This window comes from Wyeomyia smithii, chromosome 1 (assembly GCF_029784165.1).
Source record: "Wyeomyia smithii strain HCP4-BCI-WySm-NY-G18 chromosome 1, ASM2978416v1, whole genome shotgun sequence".
Lineage (NCBI taxonomy): Eukaryota > Metazoa > Arthropoda > Insecta > Diptera > Culicidae > Wyeomyia > Wyeomyia smithii.
Window position 1 is genome coordinate 130,106,107 of NC_073694.1, and position 27,348 is coordinate 130,133,454.

The following is a 27,348-nucleotide window of genomic DNA, read 5'->3' on the forward strand; positions in this document are numbered from 1 at the left end:
TGTCGAGCATTAATGGTAATGCGCTAATATCTTAAAGTGGTAGTCACATTATATCTTATTTTGAGTAAAAAAGTCTCAGAAATCGAATGGTAGATGTCTGATCCACGTAAAATGTCAGCAAAATGTCGATTTTACTCCAATTCTCCTACAATACTAAAATAGGTTTATCTGCTGACGTTCTACGTAGATCAGAGCTCAGTTTTTGTCTGATTTAGGATCTGTTTTTTTTAAAGATGGGTAGAAAAATGCTAATATGTGGACAAACTCTTAGAATTTTGATATTTGGTTTTAAAACGAAACGGCGTCAAAAAACATCAAAAATTACCGGTTTCTCAAAAATTCAAAATGGTGCCATTATTGCCCCTTAAGTTGAAATATGTTCAAACTCGGGGAAATTTAGTTTTGCATAAGAATATACATAAAAATCATATATAAAAGCCAAGGCAGAAAAATAAGTAAATTTTTGTTGCACTGTGTTATTAGTGTTATTATTATCGTCTTTTTCTAAAAGTTATTCTTGGTTTATCTAAATGGAAAAAGGTGCTTATACCCGATCAGAAAGACAAAACAAAAATATAACAGAGGCTGTTAGTTTGTTATGTGAAAAATTTTTCAGGTTGTGCTTTAAATTTGATCCCGTTAGGTGTTAAAATAACAGAAATCATAACAAAAAATATTCTACTAATTTCAAACTCATATCAAACTTTGTTACTAACGTATCAGTTTTCTAACAAGATTTACAGATATTGTTTAGATAGCATATAGAACACTATAACAACAACCATTGTTATAAACAACAGGTTTTGATAGAGACGAAAAAAATGTCAGATTTGTCTCTGAACAACTTCATTACAGGATTTGTTTTCATAACTCTTTCAGGTACAATTTTGCTATCAAAAGCATATGGGAAAATACAAAATCGTATCAAATTATGTATTTGTATCTCGTGTTGATAGAGTTTTGTAATCTTTCAGTTATGCTCTTCTGATCGGGTAGTCTTTACACCTGAAAACAGATATATTTTTAGTTTCTAGAGAGATGCAGTCAATCCTGTAGTCGGGTTACCGCAACATCAGTAATTTTCGCGTCTTTTAAAGTTGTCTGCCAGACAACATTGAGCAAAAGTTTAACTTTGAAGGACGGTGAAAAATGTAATTTCTATGGAATGCAAAGATTACATTTTCTTTTTATACACTAGGGTGGCAGCGAAAAGGGTCATGTCAAATTTTTAAAAAACCGACCTTGTACACGGCCAACGATGCATCAACTTCGCAGCTTCCCGAGGCCTAGTGATTAGAAGCCCCTTCTTTCCACGCAGAGATATCCAAAAAGCCACCTGGAGATCACCTGCCCACCGAACAACAAATCAAATTGTCCACGTTCTCATTGATGGTCGATTTTTCTCAAATATTACAAACATACGCTCTCTCCGGGGTGCGGATATCGACTCAGACCACCACCTAGTAGCAGTACATGTGTGCTCAAATTTTTCCACGGTATTTCACACCCGTCAGAACCGTCCTCCTCGGCCAAACATCCGGCAGTTGAAAACTACGCGCGCATACTCAATGAGGCACTACCTTCCACGAAAGAATTATGTGCTTCGACTCTCGACGATGAATCCCAATCCCGTAAAAGCTACACACAGAGTCCAGATATGTGTTAGGACGCGGAGGGAAACCTGATCACAAGTGAGTGCGAGGGGTGGTTGACAGGTGGCAGAAGCTCTTCGATGAGCACCTCAATAGCGGTAGGCAATCTACACTTGACCAAAAGTGGTAGCTAGAAGAGTTGGACTAGAAATTGTTGCATTGATACCAAGTATATGAAAGGAAGAGGCTCGAAAGAAACCAACATTCGCCTCCCACGGACGGTGATCATGGAAGGCGACGAACTCGAAGGGGTAGAGGAGATCGTATACTTGGGATCTCTGGTAACCGCCAGAGTAAGAAGGTCCAACGACGTATTCAATCTGGAAATCCAGATCGACTTGAACTGTCCTACAGTACGGTCGCATTTTACCAACAGCTCGAGGCTTAGTCTTAGACTACCGAGAGATATTGAAATTTTGTTTTTCGCTTTCAACAGGCAATCTTCTTGAAAGACTACCTGTTGAAACGCAAAGTAATAAATTTGTTTTTAACGTTAACGAGTGTTTAGTGAGTAAATTTGGTTTGAGATATTTCTACTTAAATTCTATAGTGAAGTTAAAGTGTAGTGAAGTTTTCCAGTTATGCCTGGAAAAAATAAAAAAGCTCGCTTTGATGCGGCTTCAAGAAACGTGAGGCATCTCCTCCAAGTGACACTGAAATTTCGACTAACAGGTATGATATTCTTTCTTCCGTTGGGGATCAAGAAATTCAAACTTCTCATACTGAGCATAAAGCCGTTATGAAGATGGTTAAAGTTCCACCTATTGTGGTATTTGTAGCCAATTTTAAAGCATTTCGATCAGAGCTTTCATCGTTTCTGTCGGATGTGAAAGTTAATTTTCAGATTGGCCGCCAAGGCGAAATTCGTATTTTGGCCGAATCTTTTGATGGCCATAAACATCTTTTACAGTGTTTGACTGAAAAGGTGTATAAATTTCATTCTTTTGATGCCAAAAACGAGAGATCGTTTAAGGCTGTTTTAAAAGGTCTTTCAAATGACCAAACTATTGAGGAAATTAAAGAATGTTTGTCAGAATCACTTGGTTTTGCCCCCAACCAAGTAATTTTGATGAAACGAAAGGCAAATGCCAAAATTAATCAAACTGGAATACACCAGGAAAATTACTTAGTACATTTTGATCGTACCAAAGTAAATAATTTCAAATGTTTGGAAAAAGCACGTGTTTTATTTGACGTACGAATAAAGTGGGAAAATTTCAAGAGACATGGAGTAATCCATAATCTTACTCAATGTCGGAATTGTCAAGCCTATGGTCATGGAACTCGGAACTGCCATATGGCGGCAAAATGTATGATTTGTGGTGACACTGGTCACACGAAAGATATCTGCCCCGTGAAAGAGACCACCAATAGTTTCAAATGTGTAAATTGTGGGGGAAATCTCAAATCTAATTTCTTTAATTGTCCAGTAAGGTCAAAAATTATTGCTTCCAGACAACGTAGGAATTCTAAGCAACCTGTTGTCAATGTGGGTATACAAAAGACTTTCAATACTGTGCAGGCATCACCAGCACTTTCACTAGCAGGTGTGTCTGTAGGTAATAATTTAAATTCAGATAACAAATTTCAGACAAAAAATCCTGTTCAGGCAACACCAGGCTGTTCATATGCCAGTGTCCTTACAGGTAATATTTCAAATTCAAACCGTAACAAACCATTCGAGTTTGGTGCTGAAAAGTCAGCCAGTATTGATTTAGGTAAGCGGTTTTCAACCGGGGAGGACTTCCCCCCTAGGGGGGAATTTGACCGTTGCAGGGGGGGGGAATCGCGAGTGGAAAAATTTCACATGTGATGCGATTTTATGATTGACGGTGGTGCGACATTTTTTTCAGTGTCCAATGAATTCGCTCGCGAAAAACCCATGCACCGGTTTTTGCGCATTATTTTGCTCTATAGGCATACGTCAAATAGACCTTTCTATCTGCGCTAGTATTAGTGGTCGATTTCACTAATACAAGTTTTATTTTTGGGCGCAAATAAGCAACACGCTGGTGATAACAAAAAATTTCCTCATGCCCCGAACTTTTATTCAAGTTGTAGGCCGATTTTTAGTTTTATTTCATTTATGTTTCCACTAAAACACAGTTTGTTGAAACAGGTAACACGAATAAACTAGAATTCATAAGTGAAATATTTTTCGAAATTGAATATCAGCTAATTTTTTGGTTGAAAACAAATTGATTTTATAAGGATACACGACTAAGCCTGTATTGGTGAGATCTGGCTTAGAAAGCTCTATATGCTTGATGACGATAAATCGTAACACATACCTTCACAAGTGATGCTGAAGATGCCCGTGTATTGGTGTTTCCCTGCTCCTGCTTGAAACCTGTTTAAAATTAAAGTTTAAAAAGCCTTATATTTTTTAATTACTACAGCTTTTCTTTCATGGTGCCGATAGGGGGGGAAAGCTTGTGTAAATTATCAAAAGGGGGTGCATGAACTGAAAAAGGTTGAAAACCACTGATTTAGGTAGTCCAACTCCAGAAAAGATTGGATACCTACAGCAATCCATGCTGCAGCTAATGTCCGTTTTGTTGAACTGTAACTCGATGTACGAGGCTGTTCAAGAAGGTATAAAATTTACAACTAATATTGTTATGAAATTGAAATTCAGCAATGATTTTAAATAATGCTGTAAATTTTCTAAATTGGAATGCTCGCTCTTTAAAAGCGAAAGAGGATGAATTTTTCAATTTTTTAACAGTCCACGATGTGCATATTGCAGTTGTGACTGAAACGCTTTTAAAGCCAAATATTAAACTAAAAAAGAACCCAAATTACATGGTTCATAGGTTTGATAGAATTGATGTTGCCGGTGGTGGAGTTGCAATAGTTATCCACCGTCGAATAAAACATCGTGTTTTACCCCATCTTGAAACCAAAGTTATCGAGAGTTTGGGAATTGAAATTGAAACCGGCCGCAGTGTATTTGCCTTTTCAATGCACTGGTGAGCGAAAAAAATATTTCAAGGGAGATTTGCAAAAACTCACAAGAAATAAATCTAAATTTTTAATCATCGGTGATTTTAATGCGAAACATCGATCTTGGAATAATGCTCAAAGCAATTCCAATGGAAAATATTGTTTAATGATTGCTCGGCTGGATTTTATTCAGTTTTATTTCCAAATGGTCCTACATGTTATTCTTCTATTAGGAATCCATCTACAATTGATTTGGTACTAACAAATCAAAGTCATTCATGCAGTGATTTATTGACTCATGCTGACTTTGATTCTGATCATCTTCCCATAACATTTTCTATTTCCCATGAAACTATTTTAAATTCCACTAGATCTGTGTTAAATTATCACAAGACTAATTGGGATAGATATCGTTCTACGATCGAAGAAAATTTGAATGATGATATTATTTTACAAAACAGTGCTGACATTGACAGAGCATTAGATAATTTTAGCAGCTTAATGCTCAATGCCCGGAATTTATCAGTTCCTAAGGCTCGAGTGAAATTTAATGCACCAATTATTGACAGTGAACTTCAACTTCTTATACGTTTGAAGAACATACGGAGACGTCAATACCAAAGATCTCGTGATCCTGCTTTGAAAATTATTTTTCAAGAATTGCAAAAGGAAATTAAACATAGATTCACTCTTTTGCGAAATGAGAATTTCATGAGAGAAGTTGAACAACTAAAACCTTATTCAAAACCTTTCTGGAAGCTTTCGAAGGTTCTTAAGAAACCTTCGAAGGGGAATGGAAAAATGCCAAAGTCACTCCAATTTTAAAACCCGAGAAGAATCCAGCTGAGGCATCAAGTTATCGACCAATTAGTTTACTTTCCTCTATGAGCAAACTTTTTGAAAGAATAATTCTCAATAGAATGATAACACATATTAATGAGAATTCAATTTTTGCAAATGAGCAGTTTGGTTTTCGCCATGAGCATTCCACTACTCATCAGTTACTTAGAGTAACAAATATGATTCGAACTAATAAATCTGACGGCTATTCGACTGGAGCAGCTCTACTAGATATAGAAAAGGCATTCGACACTGTTTGGCATAAAGGTTTAATAGCTAAAATGTCAAATTTCAGTTTTCCGCTTTACCTTACAAAAATGATACAAAGTTATTTAACTGACCGCACTCTTCAGGTTAACTATCAAAATGGTAAATCTGATAGATTGCCTGTTAGAGTGAGTTTCATTTCTCAAACCCACCCATAACCACGTTATTAAGATGAACGGTGTGGTCTTAAATTGGTCTGATCAAGTTAAATACTTAGGGCTTATTTATGATAAGAATCTTACTTTCAAGGAGCACATTGAAAATATCCAGTCAAAGTGCAATAAGTATATCAAATGTTTATATCCTCTTATCAACAGGAATTCTAGACTTTGTCTCAAGAATAAACTGTTAATTTACAAACAAATTTTTAGGCCAGCAATGTTATATGCAGTTCCCATCTGGACAAGTTGAAGAAGACACTTCAAAGGATTTAGAATAAACTTTTGAAAATGATTTTGAAGCGTTCTCCCTGGTTTAGCACGAACGAGCTGCATAGGCTCACTAATGTAGAAACATTAGAAAATATGTCAAGCCAAATTATCAACAAATTCCGACAAAAATCGTTGCAATCCTCAATTGCAACGATTAACTCACTTTATAGTCAGTAAGATAGTTTTAAGTTTATTTTAAGTTTTGTTTTATTCCTTTTTTTTTTGACAAGTAGGTTTAATAATTTTCCTACAATTACATTAACTTAACTGCGAAAGCTTATAACATTCAATAATATAATAAAGCGTACAAATATATATATATATATATATATATATATATATATATATATATATATATATATATATATATATATATATATATATATATATATATATATATATATATATATATATATATATATATATATATATATATATATATATATATATATATATATATAATAGTGTTGAAATGTCACCATTTGTGGCAGAACACACAATACTAATTTTGAATAGATATTAGTACATAAATAAATCATTACAAACATCCCCCCCCTATTAAAAAAAAAATAATAATAAAAAAAAAAGCTGGAAATCGAGCGTACTTTGCTCTTCGCAGGACGCTTCGATCCAGGAGCATACGCCCTAACCCTAGTTAGACCAGTGGTTTCATATGGACTCGAAACCGCTGCTCACGGAGGACATACGCGCTCTGGCCGTATTTGAACGGAAAGTGTTGCGGACAATATTTGGTGGAGTACAAACCGAAACCGGAGAGTGGCGTAGGCGTATGAACTACGAGCTGCAGACAAAACTTGGAGAGATTCCCATTGTGTACCTGACGGAGGTCGCGTCGCCGGACGACAGTGCGGTAAAATCGGTTCTCTTCAAGGACCCCATCGGCACCAGGAATACAAGGGCCCAACGTACTAGATGGCTTGACCAGGTTGAAGCGGATCTACGAGTATCGAGACGACGAGACGAGTAGCCCAGGACTGAGAGGGCGTCATCCAGGTTCCAGATATACACACTTAAAATTTATTGCCGGGTCCCGATAATTTTTTACTGAGAATGGCACCACTGAGTGCTCGGTTAAAAAAACAATGACAGCTGTCACATTTTTTCGTAAATCTCGGTACACCTAACTGAAATTTCGTCATAAAATATTCATAATATCGGTAGTAATAGCTCGGTACCTGGCAATAAATTTTAAGTATGTACATTGTATTGGATGGTATTTGGTCACTTTCGTCTGTTTTCCGGACATCAGAAGTCGCCATATTAGAATTAAAAATGCCCCCTTAGGTCGGCTTTTGGCTTCTGTGAAGGATAACGATTGCAGGAATACTCATATTGGCTGCTTTCCACAAACCGGAAGTCGCCATCTTAAGATTGGAAATGCCATGTGGAGTCAATTTCTGGCCTCTGGGCATTATTATGGTTTCGAAAATATCGCTATTGGGTGGTATTTTTTGACTGTTTTCCAGAAACCTAAAGTTTCCATTTTGGATTTGAAAATGGTATCTGGAGTCGATTTTTAGCTTTTGTGAGGGAGACTGGGGAGACTTGATCCCTTCATGGTATCTCACTGGTGAAATAAACTGTGCTAGTCAATTATTTTGAAGAAATGTATCATGTGTATTCCTGTTATAAAAAATTGAAATAGAAAACACAGGATCTAAAATACAGTACACACAACATAACACGCGACGTGTCACGGAACAAAACACTTATGGTTCTTACAAACGAAAAGAGGATGTTATATTTACCTCTTGAGTCGACCGGTTTCGGGCACGATATTGCCCATCAACAAAAAAAAATCATAAATATGAGTAAAATACAGTAGATCAAAAAAAATCGAGTCCAAGCGCCTCCAAAGATTTTTTTTTAAATTTTAGATCCCAAATGAATCATCTATGATCACCCCCTAAATATGAAATTAATAAACATTAAATTGATTGATATGTGAACTAAAAGCATTGGTAATGTTTGAACCGATTTCCTATGGAAAACTATTCAAAAAATAAGTTTGCTAAACTAGTACTTTTGGGTAGATTCGATTCCTCAAATTCGTGGAGACATGGTCCCTTTGTGCCGAAGTCAACAAATATAGTGAACTATACACTACCACAATCAAAGCGAATGTTACCAGAAGAGCATTGTCGAAAATCATCACTTCTGCATAAAACAAAAATTATTAATAAACGCAGTACGACTGGCAGCCCTGTATCGCAAGTTTGACAATTGTACACTTATCTATATCAAAACAACAACTTGCTGCCGCTGGTAAATGTTTTTAGTCGAAAATCCAGACATCTCGTTTGAAAATCAGGTGAAACTGTTGAAATATAATAAATTGTTGATCTTTCCATCATGAAAAATATTTTTCCGTCCCGGGATGCGTACCAACAAACTAAAAGAAGGTTCCACCAAACGTGTGCGTGTGCCATCAAACTTGCTTAAAAAAACTGTAACCGCTGTGCTTGATGGTCAACAAATCAAAACAAACCCTAGACAGTTCGTTTTACCGGTGATGACCCCTAAGCGGTATGCCCGGAAACAGAAAACTTCCGACATCAACCAGTACGGACCCGACTATGGATCATCATCTAGAGCATTCTCAGATGAAGAGGACAAATGCTCCAGGATTATGTGTTGAAAGCAAGCAAGCTCAACTATGGCCTAAGTCCTCTTGGTGTTCGGCAATTGGCATATCAGTTTGCCGTTGCTAGAGATAAACCTATCGTCAAGAAATGGGTTAACGGTGCATCGTTTGAGTGGTACTACGGATTTATGCGTCACCGGAAGTGTTTGTCGGTACGGAAAGCGCAGGCAATCAGTCTGGGCCCTGCTACCAGCTTCAACAGGCACAACGTTGGCAAGTTTTTCAACAATTTGAGATCAATTAAGGCACGGTAAGATTTTGAACCAATGGAGATCTGGAATTTGGATGAAACAGGGGTAACTATAGTTCAGAACCCCCAAAATGTAGTAGCTGAAAAAGGATGAAAAAGGAAAACGGATAAAATCGTTGAAAATCTGTCCACGTGGTATGTGGATGGCCCATTAGTGGTTTAGAAACGACCGAGATTGAACCCTTCAATGAGAACATATTCACCGAGAAAGACTTTCTCTCTTCATGCGTAACTGACAGATCGGAACCGGAACCAGCAATCAATGACCCTTTATAGAGTGTCGAAGCAACGGATGCAAGACTCGAGCATCCATCAGCCATAAACGTTTCAACAAGCAAGAATACTAGGCCCATCTTCCGCCGAACAAACATCTGATTATTCCACTGGCGCCAAGCAGTCCAGAAAGCGACGTGTACCAGAAATCGAAACAACCGAGCTCCGAAAAAAAAACAACAAGTTCCTGTAGATTTTGGTCCTGCTCAGATATCAACTCCGATCAACGAACAAGAAACTTCAGATTACCTGAAACATGTTCCAAGAGGACTCAAAACACCAGGAGGAATTGAACCATTTCCCAACGCTTCACTCCGCGAAAATACCAGGAAAGTCAGAAAGCGTGGGGAGACTAAGATCAAGACGGACACTCCGGTTCGAGTAAAATCGAGCAAGAATTCAAGGCAAAGCAGAATAATAAACGTTGCACGTTGCAAACTTTAATTTTTTGAACAACTTCGAATAATTTTTTAAAATCACTTTTTAAACCATTTGACAATATATTTGAGAAACATTTTTTGACCAACAGCATCTTAGTAACAATGAATTGTCTATGAAATAAAATGAGCCTTGAGTGTTTACGTAATTAACGAACGACTCCCTAAATTTTAAAGCACAATAAAGCGTAGAACAACATGTTTTTTGAAAATCAAGTGTACCCAAATGAGGGATCAAGTCTCCTTAGGTCTGAGATTTTTTTCATTTGTGCATGTTTTACAGAAGTCCAATTACTGCTGTTTAAAGCAATATAATTAAGAGTTTCTTTTTACGGTAATCGGACACTAGTATAGCTTATCTAAATCCGCAACAGAAACTTATTTTGAATGTGTTTTTTTTACAAATAGGTATAATGAATATAAAAGAACGGGATCAAGTCTTTCTCCCTCCCCGATCATTCAGGCTGTTTTCCGGAAAATTGATTGAAATATCTGTTTCATTTGCATGGGAGCTTTCCAGCGTATGCACGAGTTTCAAACCATCATACAAACAATTCTTGCTACCTAAAACCTTCACATACCAAATTTGGTTCCGTTTGCTTGATTAGTTCCCGAATTATGCAGAAATTTGTGTTTGGTTTGTATAGAAAACCACTTTTTAGAAGTGGTAAGGAGGGAAGAGGTTCAAACCACCATATTTCTTGTTCCAAAAAACTTCCACATGCCAAATTTGGTTCCATTTATTTGATTAGTTCTTGAGTTGTTCTGAAAAACGTGTGTCATTTGTATGGGACCCATCCCAACTAGAAGACGGAGGGATGCCGAAATGCCATAAAAACATCTTCTGTCCCCAAAAATTTCCACATGTCAAATTTGGTTCCATTTGCTCATTTAGCTCTCGAGTTATGCAAAAATCTGTGTTTTATTTGTATAGGAACCCTCCTTTCCAGAGGAGGGAGGGGTTTTGAACCACCATAGAAATATTTCTTGCATACAGAAACTTCCTCATGCCGCATTTGGTTCTATATGCTTAATTAGTCCTCGAGTTATGCGTAAATTTCTGAGGGAAGGGTTCCTTCCCCCATTAAATTTTGACACAGATTATTTACCTTTATGGAATTGAATGGATAACATAGGTAAATTGTCTACGACCTGAGAATCAAATGCAATGCCTTCAAAATTCTCAAGAAAGATTTTTATTGGAAACAGTTTTAATGGAACCAAAGATATAGGATATAGACACTGTCAGTCATGGTGCGAGCAACAGATAAGTTTCCTACTAATATTTTTTGATTAAACTTGATCTCAATTGTAAGGTGTAGGGTGTGGTCGGCTTTGGAAATTCGATGATGATTTTTTTTCATACCGTCATTGTCACTCTATTATATTTATTTCTTTTTTTTTTGCAATGTTGTTCTACATCAAGTTTAGTATTTTAATTACCAATCTCAATAGGCAATTTTTCATTTAACTCGTGTGTAAACAGGTACCACACCTGTATTGTGTATATTGTTGTACTACACTTGAACCCAGTAAGTTTCAAATGATTCCATTTTTTTAAACTCTGGACATCAAAATACATATCTAAATTAATTTTAAATTCGTTAACCCAACCTCACTCAAGCAGTCACAGGATACCTGTAGCTAGCCGCTTTAGATAACACATTTTTGTACATTGACATTTGCTGGCGATTGCTATTCTGCTGCATTCGCAAATTTTACACGTCTTTGCGTAGTGAAATCATTCAAGTGGCGTAGAAAGGATTTGAAGAAAAATCTAGTTTGTCTCGTTTTTTTATACCTAACCTTAATAATCGTGGATTCCTATCCGATCCACTGTCATGTTGCCTGCCAGCTTTTGCTTCGCATCGTTGCCTTGGCCGTACTGCGGGAACAATGTTGATCAGAGGGTGGTTTTCGCGAAGGCAACAGAGTGAACAGCGGAAAGTTTTTCATGATGCTGCACTCATTCGCCGTTGCGGAAAACTGTTCATATTGACGAACGTGATGGAAAATGCAATCTTGAATTTCCAATTTGACATTCTGAGATGTGATGGAGTTCTAGCAGTTATGATGTGGATTGGTTACATTTGCTCTTTTAATAGAATTTATACATACTAGTCGGCATGAGACATAACTACCAATGATCGTAAAACCTTTTCCATTTGGAAAAACTGTTTCTTGAAATTTGAATATTTAACTTTAATGTGTATGCAGTACAGTTTCAAATATGTATCCTTCTTTTATTTCAGTTGCCTCTTCAATGAGGGTTCAACATCACGTTCCTGATTCGGGAGCAGGTGCGTATTTTTGTTTACATTTCTTATTTCAGGGGTGCAATGCGTAGGTTCAGAGGCAGCATTGGTGATTGAAGAATGTATTATTTTAAAACACGCTCCTTATAAACTACTTTTTTGATAATTCACTAATATTTCACAATTTGGGCGAAACTTTGCTCGGTATAAAATATAACGACACCGAAAGCATGTGCAAATTTTTTTTTTTGTAAAATATGGTTTATTTATCCTTGTTTGTAAAAGGATTATAGGGCAAATCCTACAACTGTCCTGTACCCTAACAGGTGGCTACGAAATCAATGTCTAATAGAAATAAGGTCATGCTCCGGCGGCGAAAAGTATCACTCAGGCCGAAACCAACAGTGGTTACAACCAACTATCAAGCAAATCAGCTAAAAGCCATTCGCCATCAATTTTGCTATATTCTGCACACTGAGTACCAAGCGCGGCGAAAAACCGTTACCCAGTACTGATCTAGAAAATGGCCGACACAAGGAGATCTTATCACAAAGGAGCATTATGGAGAAAAATCCAGCATTACCTAATTATTATCACAAACTTGTTCTTCTTGCGCTCTCGAATGGCCATGTTGATTGTCGGCTACGGGCCTGGTGAATTATAGTAGAGAGGAGACCACACGTAAGCACAACTGTTTGGAAGTAATTTTTCCGACCAGATGCAACAAAAGATATGGTGCTGATTTTCCAACGGAATTGGAATTTGATAATCTGGATGATTACTAAAACGCTAAAGTAGATATATCTTTATTCAAATCATTTGATATACATTTCATCCTCCAGCAGATACTCACTGTTGTACATGAGTTGGTAGTAAATTATAGTAACATTCCGTTTATACTTGAAGCCAAAATGGCTCAATTTTATTGCTTGTCACCAAGCTGATGTACAAACCATAACAATTCCGAACAATTTTGCTGTTGACATTTCCTGAAAAAATATAAATTTGTTGTTCATTTACCGTTACTGCATAATATTTAGTAAAATGTTTTCTAATGTTGTCTATGCGGTTTACAAGAATGATGCAATGGTACATCTCGAGCATATCGAGTCTGCATTCAGTTACCGTGTAATGCCGTTTTTATTCGCTTGGGTCCCATTTTGATAGTATAAATCGACGTTTAAACTGGTTTTCGATGTTCTCGGTGCTGCTTCTTGGCTGGCCAGCACCGCTTATTTGCGAGTAGTTGATGATGGGTCAGGGAAAAACGTGATTTTTGCGGAGCGTGCATAAGTATATTTATTCAGGCGTCGGTATTGATCACCATGCAGAGACCTTCAGGGTTGCGAAATAAAGCGACGATCGAAAATTTTATGTGCAATTTCAACGATACTTTAACAATCATTAACGAAGCTGCAGCCGGTGATTTTCAATTCTGCCCATGCTCGCCGGGAAATAATCTGGCCCAAGGGATGGAATTATATCGCTATAAAAAAGGTCGTTAGTCCTTTAAAAATGCACTGTTCTTGGTCCTTTTGCGCTTGTGTGCAGTTAGAACTTACACTTTTGTACTTCAGGATGTGACTTTTTATAAAAATTTTGATCCATCGTGTTGAATCCTCCACACCCTCTTCATTCAACCGCTGACGATTTATCTGATACAATAGAATTGCCGCAATGCTGTCGATTTTGCATGGTATTCATCCCGAAGAACGGGGCATGTTTAGTGAGAATTATATAGTTTTGCAACGCTCTAAGTCAGAAAACCATGAGATTAGTCTATTTGAAACTTTTCCTTCAGTAAAATCACATACAGTGTCAGATGTGTACATACCGTGGCTCTCACACTGCGGTTTTTTTTCGTTCGATATCGAATATTACAGACTGGCTTTACGATATCATACTCAATTGATTGGTAGGCTTTATTCAGTTAGTTAGACCTTGTGCTTCAAAAAACATTACTAGTATTATGACCATAACATATTTTTTTACAAGACAGCTCAATTCTTTGTTAGAGACATGAAATATAATTGATCGATTTTTGCGAATTCCATAGTACGTAGCTATGTATGATCAACAATCATGTGATCGTACCTAATAACCGCACAATCGTACATCGTGTGTTCGTGCTAGCGGAGTGTTTACACGAGGATTACACTTTTGCTCTGTGAGTGTTTTTTTTTTTCACTTTCCGTACTGCACCAAAACTACACTTTTCTGTCTGTGTAATTTGAAAACACCAACAACAAAAACAAATGCTGTCAAAAGCCGTACGAAAAAACGACAGCTGAATGTAGTTTCGTGTGGCTGTTCGTTTTGAAGCTGCAAAGTGTAGTCCGGGACGGTGCAGCACCGTCGCAAAAATGAGTTCTACATTAGTGTATGAGAATATTCAGAACAAATATTGGCATACACAATTCACAATAATGTTCCCAGTGCTGAGAAACTTACTGATTCACTAGCTGAAAAACTCCAACTCACCTATTTTATTTCTTTTATTCAATGAATTTTAAACATTAAAGACATGGGAATTCTCAACTGAATTCACATACTTCCTAAAATTGACCTTACGATTTGTGTTTATACCCTTCAAAGTTTATCCTCCGCAATGGGTTCCAGGCAGTCAATATTAGAAAATATATTCTCAGTAGCAATGTCTGAGTTTACAATCAAATTTTTGGTGTGCGCATACTTATTTTGCAGTTGCGAAAGATCTTTTCTGGTGGTAAAAACATATTTTTTTTTCTTCATGATAATAATTTTATTTGGTATCATTCTTTAGAATAAATGACGATAGAATTTTTCGAAAAAAATAGCACTTTAGAATCACTAAAAAGTGAAATAAATATTCAAACGATGGCCTTCATACTGTTCCTTATGGTGAATTCAGAATCGAATACATTACTTGTAATGCATCCTCGTGTACTAAACTTCAATCATGCTCCAAAATCTTCTCAACTTGTGAAAAAACGACGAAACACAACGAATTAAAAGAAGAAAAAAATACAATTTCTTATCTACCAAGAGGCATTTCAATTAGAGCTTACCGCGAGAAGACAGTTTGATATCCCTGTCGTCAATATTGCTATCTTTATCATGTGAACGAAATTGAAATTTTATGGCTTCATTTTGTACATTAAAATTTATTTTAATGCCTGCCTCCAAACTACCTCCTCTGCTATCGTGTCCCGTCGAATTCGCTTGTGAAACAAAGTGACAGTAAAAAGCAGACAGAGAGTGCAGCCAATTTCACGCTGCATTCGAATTTGACCAATTACGTGCATATATTTTTCACTGTCAGGGCCTATTGATGATTGCAAGGAGTGGACGCGGCGCCAACCCATGCAGGTAGCAAATATTTTATTGTATAATTAAAGCGCCATTTGTAAGTTTTACGACTCCCGCGATAGATTAGCGTGTTTTCCGTTGCATGGTCAGCTTTAATGAACACTCGCGGCTATATTTTGCTTTTCGGGTGTGTAGGCACTCGAATATTAGGTGAACCACTTCGACGTGCCGAGTAATTGAAAAACTACAAGAATTAACTGAAAGTCGTTAAAACTTGACGACGCATTGGTAATATGCAGGCAAAGCTGCACGACTGCAGCACACATGCGGTATATATTTTGTTGTTTCGTTTTCAGCATTGGGCCGTAAAAACAACTGGAAAGTGTTCCACAGGTCCAAAGGAATTTTATTATGAGTGCAAAATTTCAATATCAGTAAGCTGTGAGGTAGTAAGGCGCTGAACCACTATCACTCGCATGAATGTCCATGAAAAGCGAGCTTTAGTTTGAGGATATGTGAATCATAAATACTATTTTGTTTTTGCATAACCTACCTCAATCACAGAGAGCATTATTATTAATATCAGCAAATCCGGGACATCAAGTTTTGGAGTTATTCCCCGCGCCGAGTGCCTATGACAAAAAAAAACATTTTTAACCTCTAAACGATTTGTTTGATCGGTTGAGCAAAGTCGTAAATAGTAATTTGTCCTCCAACAAAATATACACTGTAAAAACGTTTGAAAACAAAAATTGGTTAATTTTGACAAATTTTATTTTTTTAAATTTTTTATTTCATTAAGTTCAGTTTACTATTTTTGGTTAGCTTATAATGTGAAGTTATCAAATAAATAAGAAATAAATTTAGATTCATAAAAATTTGTGACTCCTTTTAGCCATAGAACTATCTAGGGAACTGCTCCGTTATTAACTCATTAAGCCGATATTCATGAAGAATGCTCGGATTAAACACCAAGTTTTCACAAAATTATTGAACAAATAAACAAAATACGCTTATGTGCTCTCATGGAATCGTTCAACATTGTATATTTAGTAAACTTAGATAACTAAATTTATCCTGAATTTTGTAAAAAAAACAAACATTTTTCATAACGCTTCCATATCCATCTCAAAACTCTGCTCAATTATTCATCTCACGACGCCCCTATATTCATCACACTGTTAATCATAAATGAATCACATTATCCTGAATGAACGTAGCCGCAGCCCGTCGTAGTAAGGGGCCATACCACGTGCACAGATTTTTAACGATTTTGACCCCCCCCCCCCCTCTCCCCCTCCGTGGACAACTGCCCATATAAATTCCAAAAAAAAATGTATGGACCGTGGACATTATCAAACCCCCAACCCCCCCCCCCCCCCCCCCCCCAACAAAGCTTTCCACGTGGTATGTGGATGGCCCCTAAGTTACCTAGATATCCGCTGTAGTTGTTAACGTGCAAAATTTGTAACCTAGGTCACCACTCTAGTGCTGTCGATTTATGTCAATTATGTCGGAATAATTCAACATTTTCAGTATGATTTTTTCGTATTAACAGAAACTGATTTTTTCATTCTGTGCCGAACACGCATCAGTACTGGACGTGTTTGGTGATCGGTCCGATAGAGTATAAAACAAAAGACGTGTGAACAAGTGTTGGCATTGTTTGCCTGGTCGAGTGAAATAAATCCGGGTTCAAGGTCGTTCCTTTGTGCAACTGTTTCGCATCGTGACTGCCAGCTGGTGCGTAAGCCGATTTGGCTGCTGGCTGGATTGTGCTACAGCAGTGGACGAGACACAAACGAGGAAAAAGAAGAAGCCATCAGTGTCAGCGAGTCGTATCGCTGTGTGGAGTGATCTCACACCTGGCTCGCTGCTGGTGGCTGTTTGGTGCTGCTGTATTGGTGCTGCTGGCTGTAACGGCTGCTACTTCGAACGATCGGACAACCAACCTTACTGGAAGGGAGAAATAAAAAGGTACGTGTTCTTGTCAGCGCTAGTGCGCTAAACATAGCGCGATGGATGTAGATCCCTCGCCTCCCGCGCCACCATCCCCGAACCCCTCTGACCCTGACCCTTCTGTTACCCCCTCCCCTGTTCATTCTTCAGTCCCCCCTCGCCCCAGGCTTTACCCAGACGGAGCCCAGGGCAGCTATACTGTTTATTTTCGGCCAAAGGCAGGACCGAAATCGAAAAAGTTGAACCTCTTGCAGATTTCTAAAGACCTGACGAAGGAGTACAAGGGCGTGACCGAAATTTCCAAGGTCCGGCCTAACAAGCTCCGTGTCGTGGTCGGTAACCTGAAAGAGGCCAACGATATAGCTTGCTCTGAGCTCTTCACACGCGAGTATCGCGTTTACATACCCGCACGAGACGTGGAGATCGACGGTGTCATAACCGATTCGAGTCTGTCCGTCGAGTGTATACTGCAAAGTGCCAAAGGGTGCTTTAAGAACAAAACGTGTCCCGAAGTAAAGGTGCTCGACTGCAAGCAATTGCGGTCAGCATCGATCATCGGTGGCAAAACAGTATACACTCCGTCAGACTCGTTTCGAGTTACGTTCGCCGGGTCTGCACTACCAAGCCACGTCTCGATCCACCGGGTTCGTCTCCCTGTGAGGCTCTACGTGCCCCGCGTCATGAACTGCCTGAATTGCAAGCAGTTAGGCCATACAGCCGCCTACTGCTGCAATAAGGCACGTTGTGGCAAGTGTGGGGAGTCTCATGCGGAAGATTCTTGCAGTGTTAACGCTGAAAAGTGTATTCACTGCGGAGAAAATCTGCATGAGCTCTCGACATGTGCGGTGTACATGCAGCGCAGGGATAAAATAAAACGGTCTCTCAAAGAGCGTTCAAAGCGTTCCTACGCTGACATGCTGAAGAAGACCGTTACCACTTCTCCCGTTACTTCGAACCCCTTCGATCTGTTGCCCTCTGAGGAAACCGATTCTGACGATTCACCAGCGGGAGCATCTTACGCCAATCCTGGGGAGTCTAGAAAGAGGAAAAGTGTTTCCTCTCCTAAACTTCCCAGAAAAGGTCCTAAGATTTCTCAAAGTGAAATGAAGGTTACAAACAAACCAAACAGTGCTGCGGAAAAACCGAAGCAAACTCCTCCTGGGCTGGCAAATTTAAAGTCCCAGAAGGAGTTCCCAGCACTGCCAGGAACATCTAAAACCCCAGTTGCTCCTTTTACACTCCCAGTTGATGAAACAAACTCTGGATTAGTGAAATTTTCTGACATTGTGGACTGGATTTTTGAAACTTTCAATGTACCCGATCCAATTAAAATTTTTCTTACAGCATTCCTCCCAACAGTTAGATCATTTTTGAAGCAGTTGACTGCCCAATGGCCTCTCCTTGCAGCGATTGTATCCTTCGATGCCTAATTCAACTGCGTATATGAAGGATTCTATCTCTGTCTTACAGTGGAATTGTAGAAGTATTTTACCAAAAATTGATTCGTTTAAAGTTTTGATAAATAAAAACAAATGCGATGCATTTTCCCTTTGTGAAACTTGGCTTACTTCAAATATTGATCTCAACTTCCATGATTTTAATATTATTCGCCTTGATCGAGACACCCCATATGGAGGAGTACTTTTAGGGATTAAAAAGTGCTATTCTTTCTATCGTATTAACCTCCCCTCGATTCCAGGCATCGAAGTTGTCGCATGTCAAATGACAATACAAGGTAAAGAGCTTTGTATTGCCTCAATATATATTCCCCCCAGAGCACAGGTTGGGCAACGGCTGCTCTTTGATTTAATAGAACTTCTTCCCTCGCCACGTTTGATTTTGGGAGACTTCAACTCTCATGGCGTGGCTTGGGGTTCCCCATACAATGATAACCGCTCCTCTTTAATCTATAACCTTTGCGATGACTTCGACATGACTATTTTAAACAACGGTGAAATGACACGTATCCCGAAACCTCCAGCGCGCCCAAGCGCTTTGGATCTATCCTTATGTTCGACGTCGCTACGGTTGGATTGCACATGGAAGGTAATCCTCGATCCTCACGGTAGCGACCATCTGCCTATTCTTATTTCAATTACTAACGGGTCAACTCGCATGCGACCAATTGACATTCCGTATGACCTCACACGAAATGTCGATTGGAAGTTATACGAGGAAATGATTTCAAAAGCGGTCGAGTCGATTCAACATCATTCACCACTTGAAGAATACAACCTCCTCGCGGGCTTGATTCTCGACGCCGCGTTGCAAGCCCAAACGAAGAAATATCCCGGCGTAACGATCAAAGAACGGCCTCCCACTCCGTGGTGGGACCAAGAGTGCTCCGATGTCTACACGCAAAGATCCGACGCGTTTAAGGCCTACCAGACGGGAGGTATACCTGGCGACTATTTACGGTATTCGGAGCTTGATACCAAGCTTAAAAGCTTGGCTAAAGCAAAGAAACGTGGATATTGGCGTCGGTTCGTGAACGAGACGTCGAGGGAGACATCGATGAGCACTCTTTGGAACACAGCCCGAAGAATGCGGAATCGCGTAACGGTCAACGAAAGCGAGGAGTCTTCAAGTAGGTGGATATTTGATTTTGCCAGGAAAGTATGTCCGGACTCTGTTCCTGAGCAAAATATTGTTCGCGATGCGTCTCCGGGCCACGACGCGATAGAATCACCTTTTACGATGGCAGAACTTTCAGTTGCCCTCCTGTCCTGTAACAATAACGCGCCTGGATTAGATAGAATCAAATTCAACTTGTTGAAGAATCTACCCGGCAATGCCAAGAGGCGCTTGTTGAACTTGTTCAATAAGTTCCTGGAGCAAAACATTGTACCGCAGGATTGGAGGCAAGTGAAGGTGATCGCCATCCAAAAACCAGGGAAACCAGCTTCTAATCACAACTCTTATAGGCCGATTGCAATGCTATCCTGTATCCGGAAATTGATGGAAAAAATGATACTCCGTCGTTTAGACCACTGGGTCGAATCAAATGGTCTACTATCAGAAACTCAATTTGGCTTCCGCCGTGCCAAAGGGACGAATGATTGTCTTGCGTTGCTTTCAACAGATATTCAGCTGGCGTATGCTCGTAAAGAACAAATGGCGTCTGCGTTCTTGGACATTAAGGGGGCTTTTGATTCCGTTTCTATTGACATTCTTTCGGGTAAACTTCACCGACAAGGATTTTCTCCAATTTTGAACAATTTTTTGCACAACTTGTTGTCCGAAAAGCACATGCATTTTACGCATGGCGATTTGGCAACTTTTCGCATTAGCTACATGGGTCTTCCCCAGGGCTCATGTTTAAGCCCCCTTCTTTACAACTTTTATGTAAATGACATCGACGAATGTCTGGCAAATTCATGCACGATAAGACAACTTGCAGACGACAGTGTAATCTCTGTTACAGGAGCCAAAGCTGCCGATTTGCAAGGACCATTGCAAGATACCTTGGACAATTTGTCTGCTTGGGCTTTACAGCTAGGTATCGAATTCTCTCCGGAGAAGACTGAGATAGTAGTTTTTTCTAGGAAGCATGAACCTGCTCAGCTTCAAACACAATTAATGGGTAAAACGATTTCTCAGGTTTTGGTACACAAATATCTTGGTGTCTGGTTCGACTCTAAAGGCACCTGGGGTTGTCACGTGAGGTATCTGATGAAAAAATGTCAACAAAGAGTGAATTTTCTTCGTACAATAACCGGACAATGGTGGGGAGCCCATCCAGGAGACCTTATAAGGCTTTACCAAACAACGATATTGTCTGTTATTGAATACGGGTGTTTCTGCTTCCGCTCCGCAGCAAACACACATTTGATCAAACTGGAGCGAATACAATATCGTTGTTTGCGTATCGCCTTAGGTTGCATGCAGTCGACCCATACGATGAGTTTGGAGGTTTTAGCTGGAGTACTACCATTGAAAAACCGCTTCTGGAGCCTGTCTTCTCGTATTCTAATCAAATGTGAGGTCTTGAACCGTCCCGTGATTGAAAATTTTGAAAGGTTAATCGAACTTAATTCTCAAACCCGTTTTATGACATTGTATTTCAATCACATGTCCCAAAATATTAACCCTTCTTCGAATATTCCAAATCGTGTCGACTTATCAAATACTTCTGATTCTACTGTGTTTTTCGATACATCCATGATAGAAGAAACTCGTGGAATCCCGGATCATTTACGCGTGCAGCAGATCCCTAAAATTTTTTCCAATAAATATCGAAACATCAACTGCGACAATATGTACTACACTGACGGATCACTTCTTGATGGGTCCACTGGCTTCGGTATCTTCAATAACAATTTAACCGTCTCCCATAAGCTCGATAATCCTGCTTCTGTTTACGTCGCAGAATTAGCTGCAATTCAGTACACCCTAGGGATTATCGAAAAAATGCCCACGGACCATTATTTCATCTTTACGGACAGTCTCAGTTCCATTGAGGCTCTCCGATCGATGAAAGATGTTAAGCACTCTCCGTATTTCCTGGGGAAAATACGGGAACATCTGAGTGCTTTATCCGAAAAATCTACTCAGATTACCTTAGCGTGGGTCCCTTCTCACTGCTCGATACCGGGTAATGAGAAAGCGGACTCTTTGGCTAAGGTGGGCGCAACAAACGGTGATATTTATGAAAGACCAATTGCCTTTAATGAATTTTTCGCACTTGTACGTCAGAATACGATCATCAGTTGGCAAAATGCTTGGACCAGAGGGGAATTGGGAAGGTGGTTACATTCCATAATCCCCAAAGTATCGACGAACCCGTGGTTCAAGGGGTTGGATGTAGGTCGGGATTTCATTTGCGTGATGTCCCGGCTTATGTCCAATCACTATAGATTTGACGCGCTCCTCCGTCGTGTTGGGCTCGGGGAAAGTGGTATCTGTGCCTGTGGTGAAGGTTATCACGACATAGAGCATGTGGTTTGGTCATGCCCTGTACACCGTGACGCCAGGTCTAAATTAATAGCTTCCCTGCAGGCCGAGGGTAGACAGCCGGCTGTTCCTGTTCGTGATGTCTTGGCGAGCCGTGACCTATCCTACATGTCCCTTATATACGTTTTCCTGAAATCCATCCACGCCCCAGTCTAGTCCCGTTCCCCTCCGTCTACACCCAACAAAACGACAAGAACACGTTTGAACCTTAAGCACAAAACCAGCAACCAGACCCCGCACAACAGAACCAGGACCCAAGGACTACGAGCCTCTGTCCCAACTCACGACATCGTGGCTCAGCAGAACGAATCCATACATGCCATTCGACGATTATCAGACGACCATTGAACAACAAAACACTGATTGGAAATCCCATGCTAGTTTTAAGTTAGACTTAATTTCAGCTCGTAGTCGGCAGCGAGGATAAAAAATTTGCTTTAGTTTTTAAGTCATCAGATATAATTGGCGCCGTTAAACATTAAATTGTATTTGTGCCGTGTCAAATAAATGTTATGTGAAGAAAAAAGAAACTGATTTGGAAACTTTTGATTTTCTTCAACGCAGGGAAAACAGATGAAAATACATACAGTTAAAATTTAGGAATTGCCGAAATTCATCTCATATATTTCTGCTGACTCAAGCTTGGAAATTTGAGGTGAACATTTCAAAGATTAAAATATTCTTAGTATAGTGAGTGATTTTGTTTAGTGATTAAAATAAAAAGTGGTCCGCTAGCGATGAAAAAAAAACTTTGGTTGGCTGCTGAACGAGTCCCGTTGAAGCCGTATAGAACAATGCGCGGATTTTGTTTTCTGAGATAGGTGATTGAATTAAATGAGTTTTCGAGTGCAGATGCCCGACTATAATATCAAATTTAGTGCTAAAAGCGAGTTTTTGAGGATTCTACTTTATGAGAATCCCAGATGGTGTTGAGGTACGATGCTGGCCCAACAAACCACTCGTCGTGGGTACGAGTGTCGGCTCGGGAGAGACTGTTAATGTCAGTAGGATCGTAGCGCTAGCCTCGCAATTGTCCTGTACACTAAACTGTCGGCTGCGAAGTCTGTGTGTAAAGAAACAGAAGGTCAAGTTCCGAATCGGAATGTAGCACCAAGGCTTTGCTTTTTACTTTATGAGAAATCTAAAGTGAACTAAGAAGAATCCATTCCATGGATTAGCAGATAGATTTAGTTAAGTTTAGGTTTAGTTAGAAAATATGCAATTTTTCCTGTTTTCAATTGTGTTTTTATGTTGTATGAGAATAATATATGGGCTGAGATGAATAATGGAGCAGTTCCCATATGCAAAATTTCAACCAAATTGAAAATGATCGATTAGAATGGTTGCTAGTTTTTTGTGGATGTCCTAGATTTGGAGCTTACATGAATTAAACGTCGGCACTTATGACCTCTTTATTATTTAAAAAATCTAGATATCAACAAGATTGAGGAACATACTCGTTTTCGATCAAAATATTGCTCCGGGATTGAAGAAGCGTTATTATGAAGCAGATGAGTAAACTACTAATTTAAGTGCACAGGAAACGAAATGCTTATCAAGTTAGTGGTAAGCAAATGGCATATACTAATTCAAAGCTTAAGTGTACCATCTGCCGGGGTGAGATTAAGCCACGGGGGTGAGATTGAGCCAAGATGGGAAATGTTTATTTGTTAAATTACTCGAGATTTCTAGAACCTAATGCCTCAAACTCAATACTGTATGAAACATGACATATTTATTCACAACTTGAGATAGAATATAGATAATATTATTGAACTGTTTTACTTAAATGATGTTTTAAAGTACAGGCTGAAAAACACGCGCAAATAACGTTACCAAAAAAATGTCCCATGAAAACCAACCCGATCAAGAAATTACATCAACTTAATGCTCAGATGGTACGCTAGGATGTCGTCTCCAATGTGTTGAGGAAATATTATGCATTGAACCTGTGATGGCTCAGAAAATAATGTTTTTCCAAACTGTACACTTTTCGAGCCCTTTTGGGGTGAGATTGTGCCAAGTTATAATGAACGGTACAGTGTGCGGAATCCACATTCTCGATAAAATCATATCAGTATACACCAAAACACTTGCATTGTTTACTTAGGATATGTTATGTAGCTATGGTATTATTTGAAATAATGACTAAATGCTTAAGAATAGTAAGCTAACAACTGTTAGATGGAAATTTACAATGACTGATATTACTTATGGAATGTAACAAAATTTTGTACACCTATTCTATATAAACTGATGACTTCAAAGCAAGGAAGGAGGGTTGTGGGTACGTTTCCAGCGGTTTTGAGATCTCCAATGGAATTTACAGTGGTCAATGACACATAATAATTGAAACGAAAAGTCTTCTCAGGCTTTATGTCCTAACGTTTTCCCTTTCTAAGCTACCTGGAGACGCCACTATGTGTTTAGAAACTGTTCATGAGCCACGTTCTCATAACTGGTTACTCCAGATATTGATTTGATCCAGTCATACATTTTTCTATATTTCACATGAAACGTAATTTCTGCAACCCCCTACAGCCCCTTAATAGTCCACGTTGTTTATGGTCGTCCCTATACTTACTGTTTTATCATGTTATTCATATGAATTATTCGTGGATACACTACTGTTCACTCGACAGGTATTTAATTCAAATTTTTGATTTTGGCACAATCTCACCCCATAGAAGGGGTGAGATTAGGCCAAAGTTCATTCAATTTTAGCAAAATTATAGTTCATTGTAACTCGACCATATTTGCGGCAGTCGTTAACTAAACATTTAAGTGTGCATTAACGTGATTTGGATCAAACTCGTTGCCTTAATGTGTGCATTTCAAGCTAAAGAACAAAAACGTGTCCTTTTTTGGCACAATCTCACCCCGGCAGACGGTACATAATAATAAATCAAAACAAAGCTGCAAGCTTTTTTTTTACCAAAAATTCGAGTGAAGGTCATTCAATTCCATTAATACGTTAAGGGAAATTACAAAAAGAGTTTGAGTGCGACAACAAAAAAACAACAAATAACAAATTGTATCATGCTTACAAAATAACAGCACCTGCACACAAAATAACGTCAAAAATACATTATGTGGTATTACTGAAACAATTTAGCAAAGTTTGGGATACCCCAGCAGGCGGGTCCATTAATTGACAGGTTGTGTAAAAAGATTAAAAGCTACAGACATGCAGAATGTTTTTTTTTACTTTTAGTATCTAACCCATTCGAAATGGCTTCGATTTTTATGGCCGTATAATTAGTCTTATCTTTCCAATCGTTTTCGCTTCGCTGAAACTCGTCTTTCTTTTTAGTGCTTTGAATTTGTTAATTTTGCCTGCATTTAACGCTCAATGGTCATTTTTTCGTATGCCTTTTTCTTCTGAATCACATGTGGTCTCAATGAATCCGTTACTGTGATACTAATCTTTTACCTGCGTACTGTGAAAAGGGGTGAAATTCAACAGGGGATTAAATTGTTCACCTCCAAATTAATGATAAAAAGTTATGCTAAAAAGATATTGATATAGATCACTGGTCGACAGCCCTTGCCCTAGAGCTCAACCTAGGGAACAATGAAAGGTTACAGCTTGTTAACCGTTTCGGTGATTTTTTCTGTGAATTTGATTTTGACGTAAAACTTCGTCTTTGTTTTCTATGCTAGGAATCATTCTTCATTACTAATGAAAACGGTAAATGTTCGACAATATATTAGAGTAGCTGACGAATTGTTTTTGTACCATTTATCTAATCTAAACATATAATAATGCAGCTCTGTCTCTCAGTCTGCCTGATTCAAGCTTGGAAACCACTGAACCGATCGGCGTTTAATTTTGTATATAGGGGTTTTAGGGAACGAGAAAAGTGAGTTTAAGTTTTCTGGAAGGGAGGGGTCCCATACAAATGAAACACAAATTTATGCACATCTCGGAAACTAACCAAGCAAATGGAACCAAATTTGGCATGTAAAGGGTGATTGTTTTGCTATTTGGTTTTTCGTGTATTCAGATTTGACAGTTTCCGCGGGAATTCTGACAGCTGTCAAAGTTTAATGTACTCAATTTGATTTGCCATTTCACCATGAACAGACTTACGCCTGAACAACGCTTACAAATAATCGAATTTTATTACCAAAATTCGTCCTCTGTGAAAAATGTTTTTCGCGCAAAATTGTGTTCAGTGACGGAGCTCATTTCTGGTTAAATGGGTATGTTAATAAGCAAAATTGCCGCATTTGGATCGAAGAGCAACCAGAGGCAGTACAAGAACCGCCAATGCTCCCAGAAAAATGCACGGCTTGGTGCGGTTTACACTCTGGGGGCATCATTGCTCCGTACTTCTTCAAAGATGATCAAAATCGCAATGTCACGGTCAATGGCGCTCGCTATGGCGCGATGATTTCTGATCTTTTTTTGCCGGAAATGGAAGAGCTGGGTCTTGTTGACATGTGCTTTCAGTAAGACAGAGCAACGTGCCACACAACGCGCGAATCAATGGACATATTGCGGAATGAGTTGAACAATTCATCTCACGAAATGGACCGGTGAATTGGCCGCCTAGATCATGCGATTTAACACCGCTAGATTATTTTTTGTGGGGCTACGTCAAGTCTCTCGTCTATGCGGAAAAGCCAACAACAATTCCAGCCTTGGAAGACAACATTACACGCGTTATTCGCGAGATACCAGCCGAAATGCTCAAAAAAGTGACCCAAAATTGTACTTTTCGTATGGACCATTTAAAACGTAGCCGTGGCCAACATTTGAATGAAATTATCTTTAAAAAGTAAATGCCATAAACTAATTTATCGGCTCAAATAAAGATTTCATACATTTTTGTAATTTTTATGCGTTTTTTTTTAAAGAAAAACCACATTCTTAAAAAATCACCCTTTATATATTTTCAGGAGTGACAAATATGTCCATATTGGTTCGATACCCTTCCCTTTTCTGGAAGGAAGGGGTTCCATAAAAATGAAACACAAATTTATGCGCATCTCGGAAATTAACCAAGCAAATGGAACCTAATTTGGCATGCAGATATTTTCAGGAGTGACAAATATGTCCATATTGGTTCGATACCCATCCCTTTTCCGGAAGGAAGGGGCTCCATACAAATGAAACACAAATTTCT

General features: G+C 38.8%; 1 protein-coding gene across 6 annotated transcripts in view; it reads left to right on the top strand.

Annotated features, from left to right (window-relative positions):
- LOC129718783 (uncharacterized) overlaps nucleotides 1-27,348 on the top strand; it is a 392,933-nt gene that overhangs the window by 251,109 nt on the left and 114,476 nt on the right. For 5 of the 6 annotated variants that reach the window (XM_055669859.1, XM_055669858.1, XM_055669860.1 and 2 more), the window contains one exon: nucleotides 12,014-12,061. The exons of the other annotated variant lie outside the window; for it this stretch is intronic. In XM_055669859.1, the coding sequence (XP_055525834.1) occupies nucleotides 12,014-12,061 (48 nt within the window). The remainder of the gene's footprint in view (nucleotides 1-12,013; nucleotides 12,062-27,348) is intronic. 6 annotated transcript variants of the gene reach the window in all.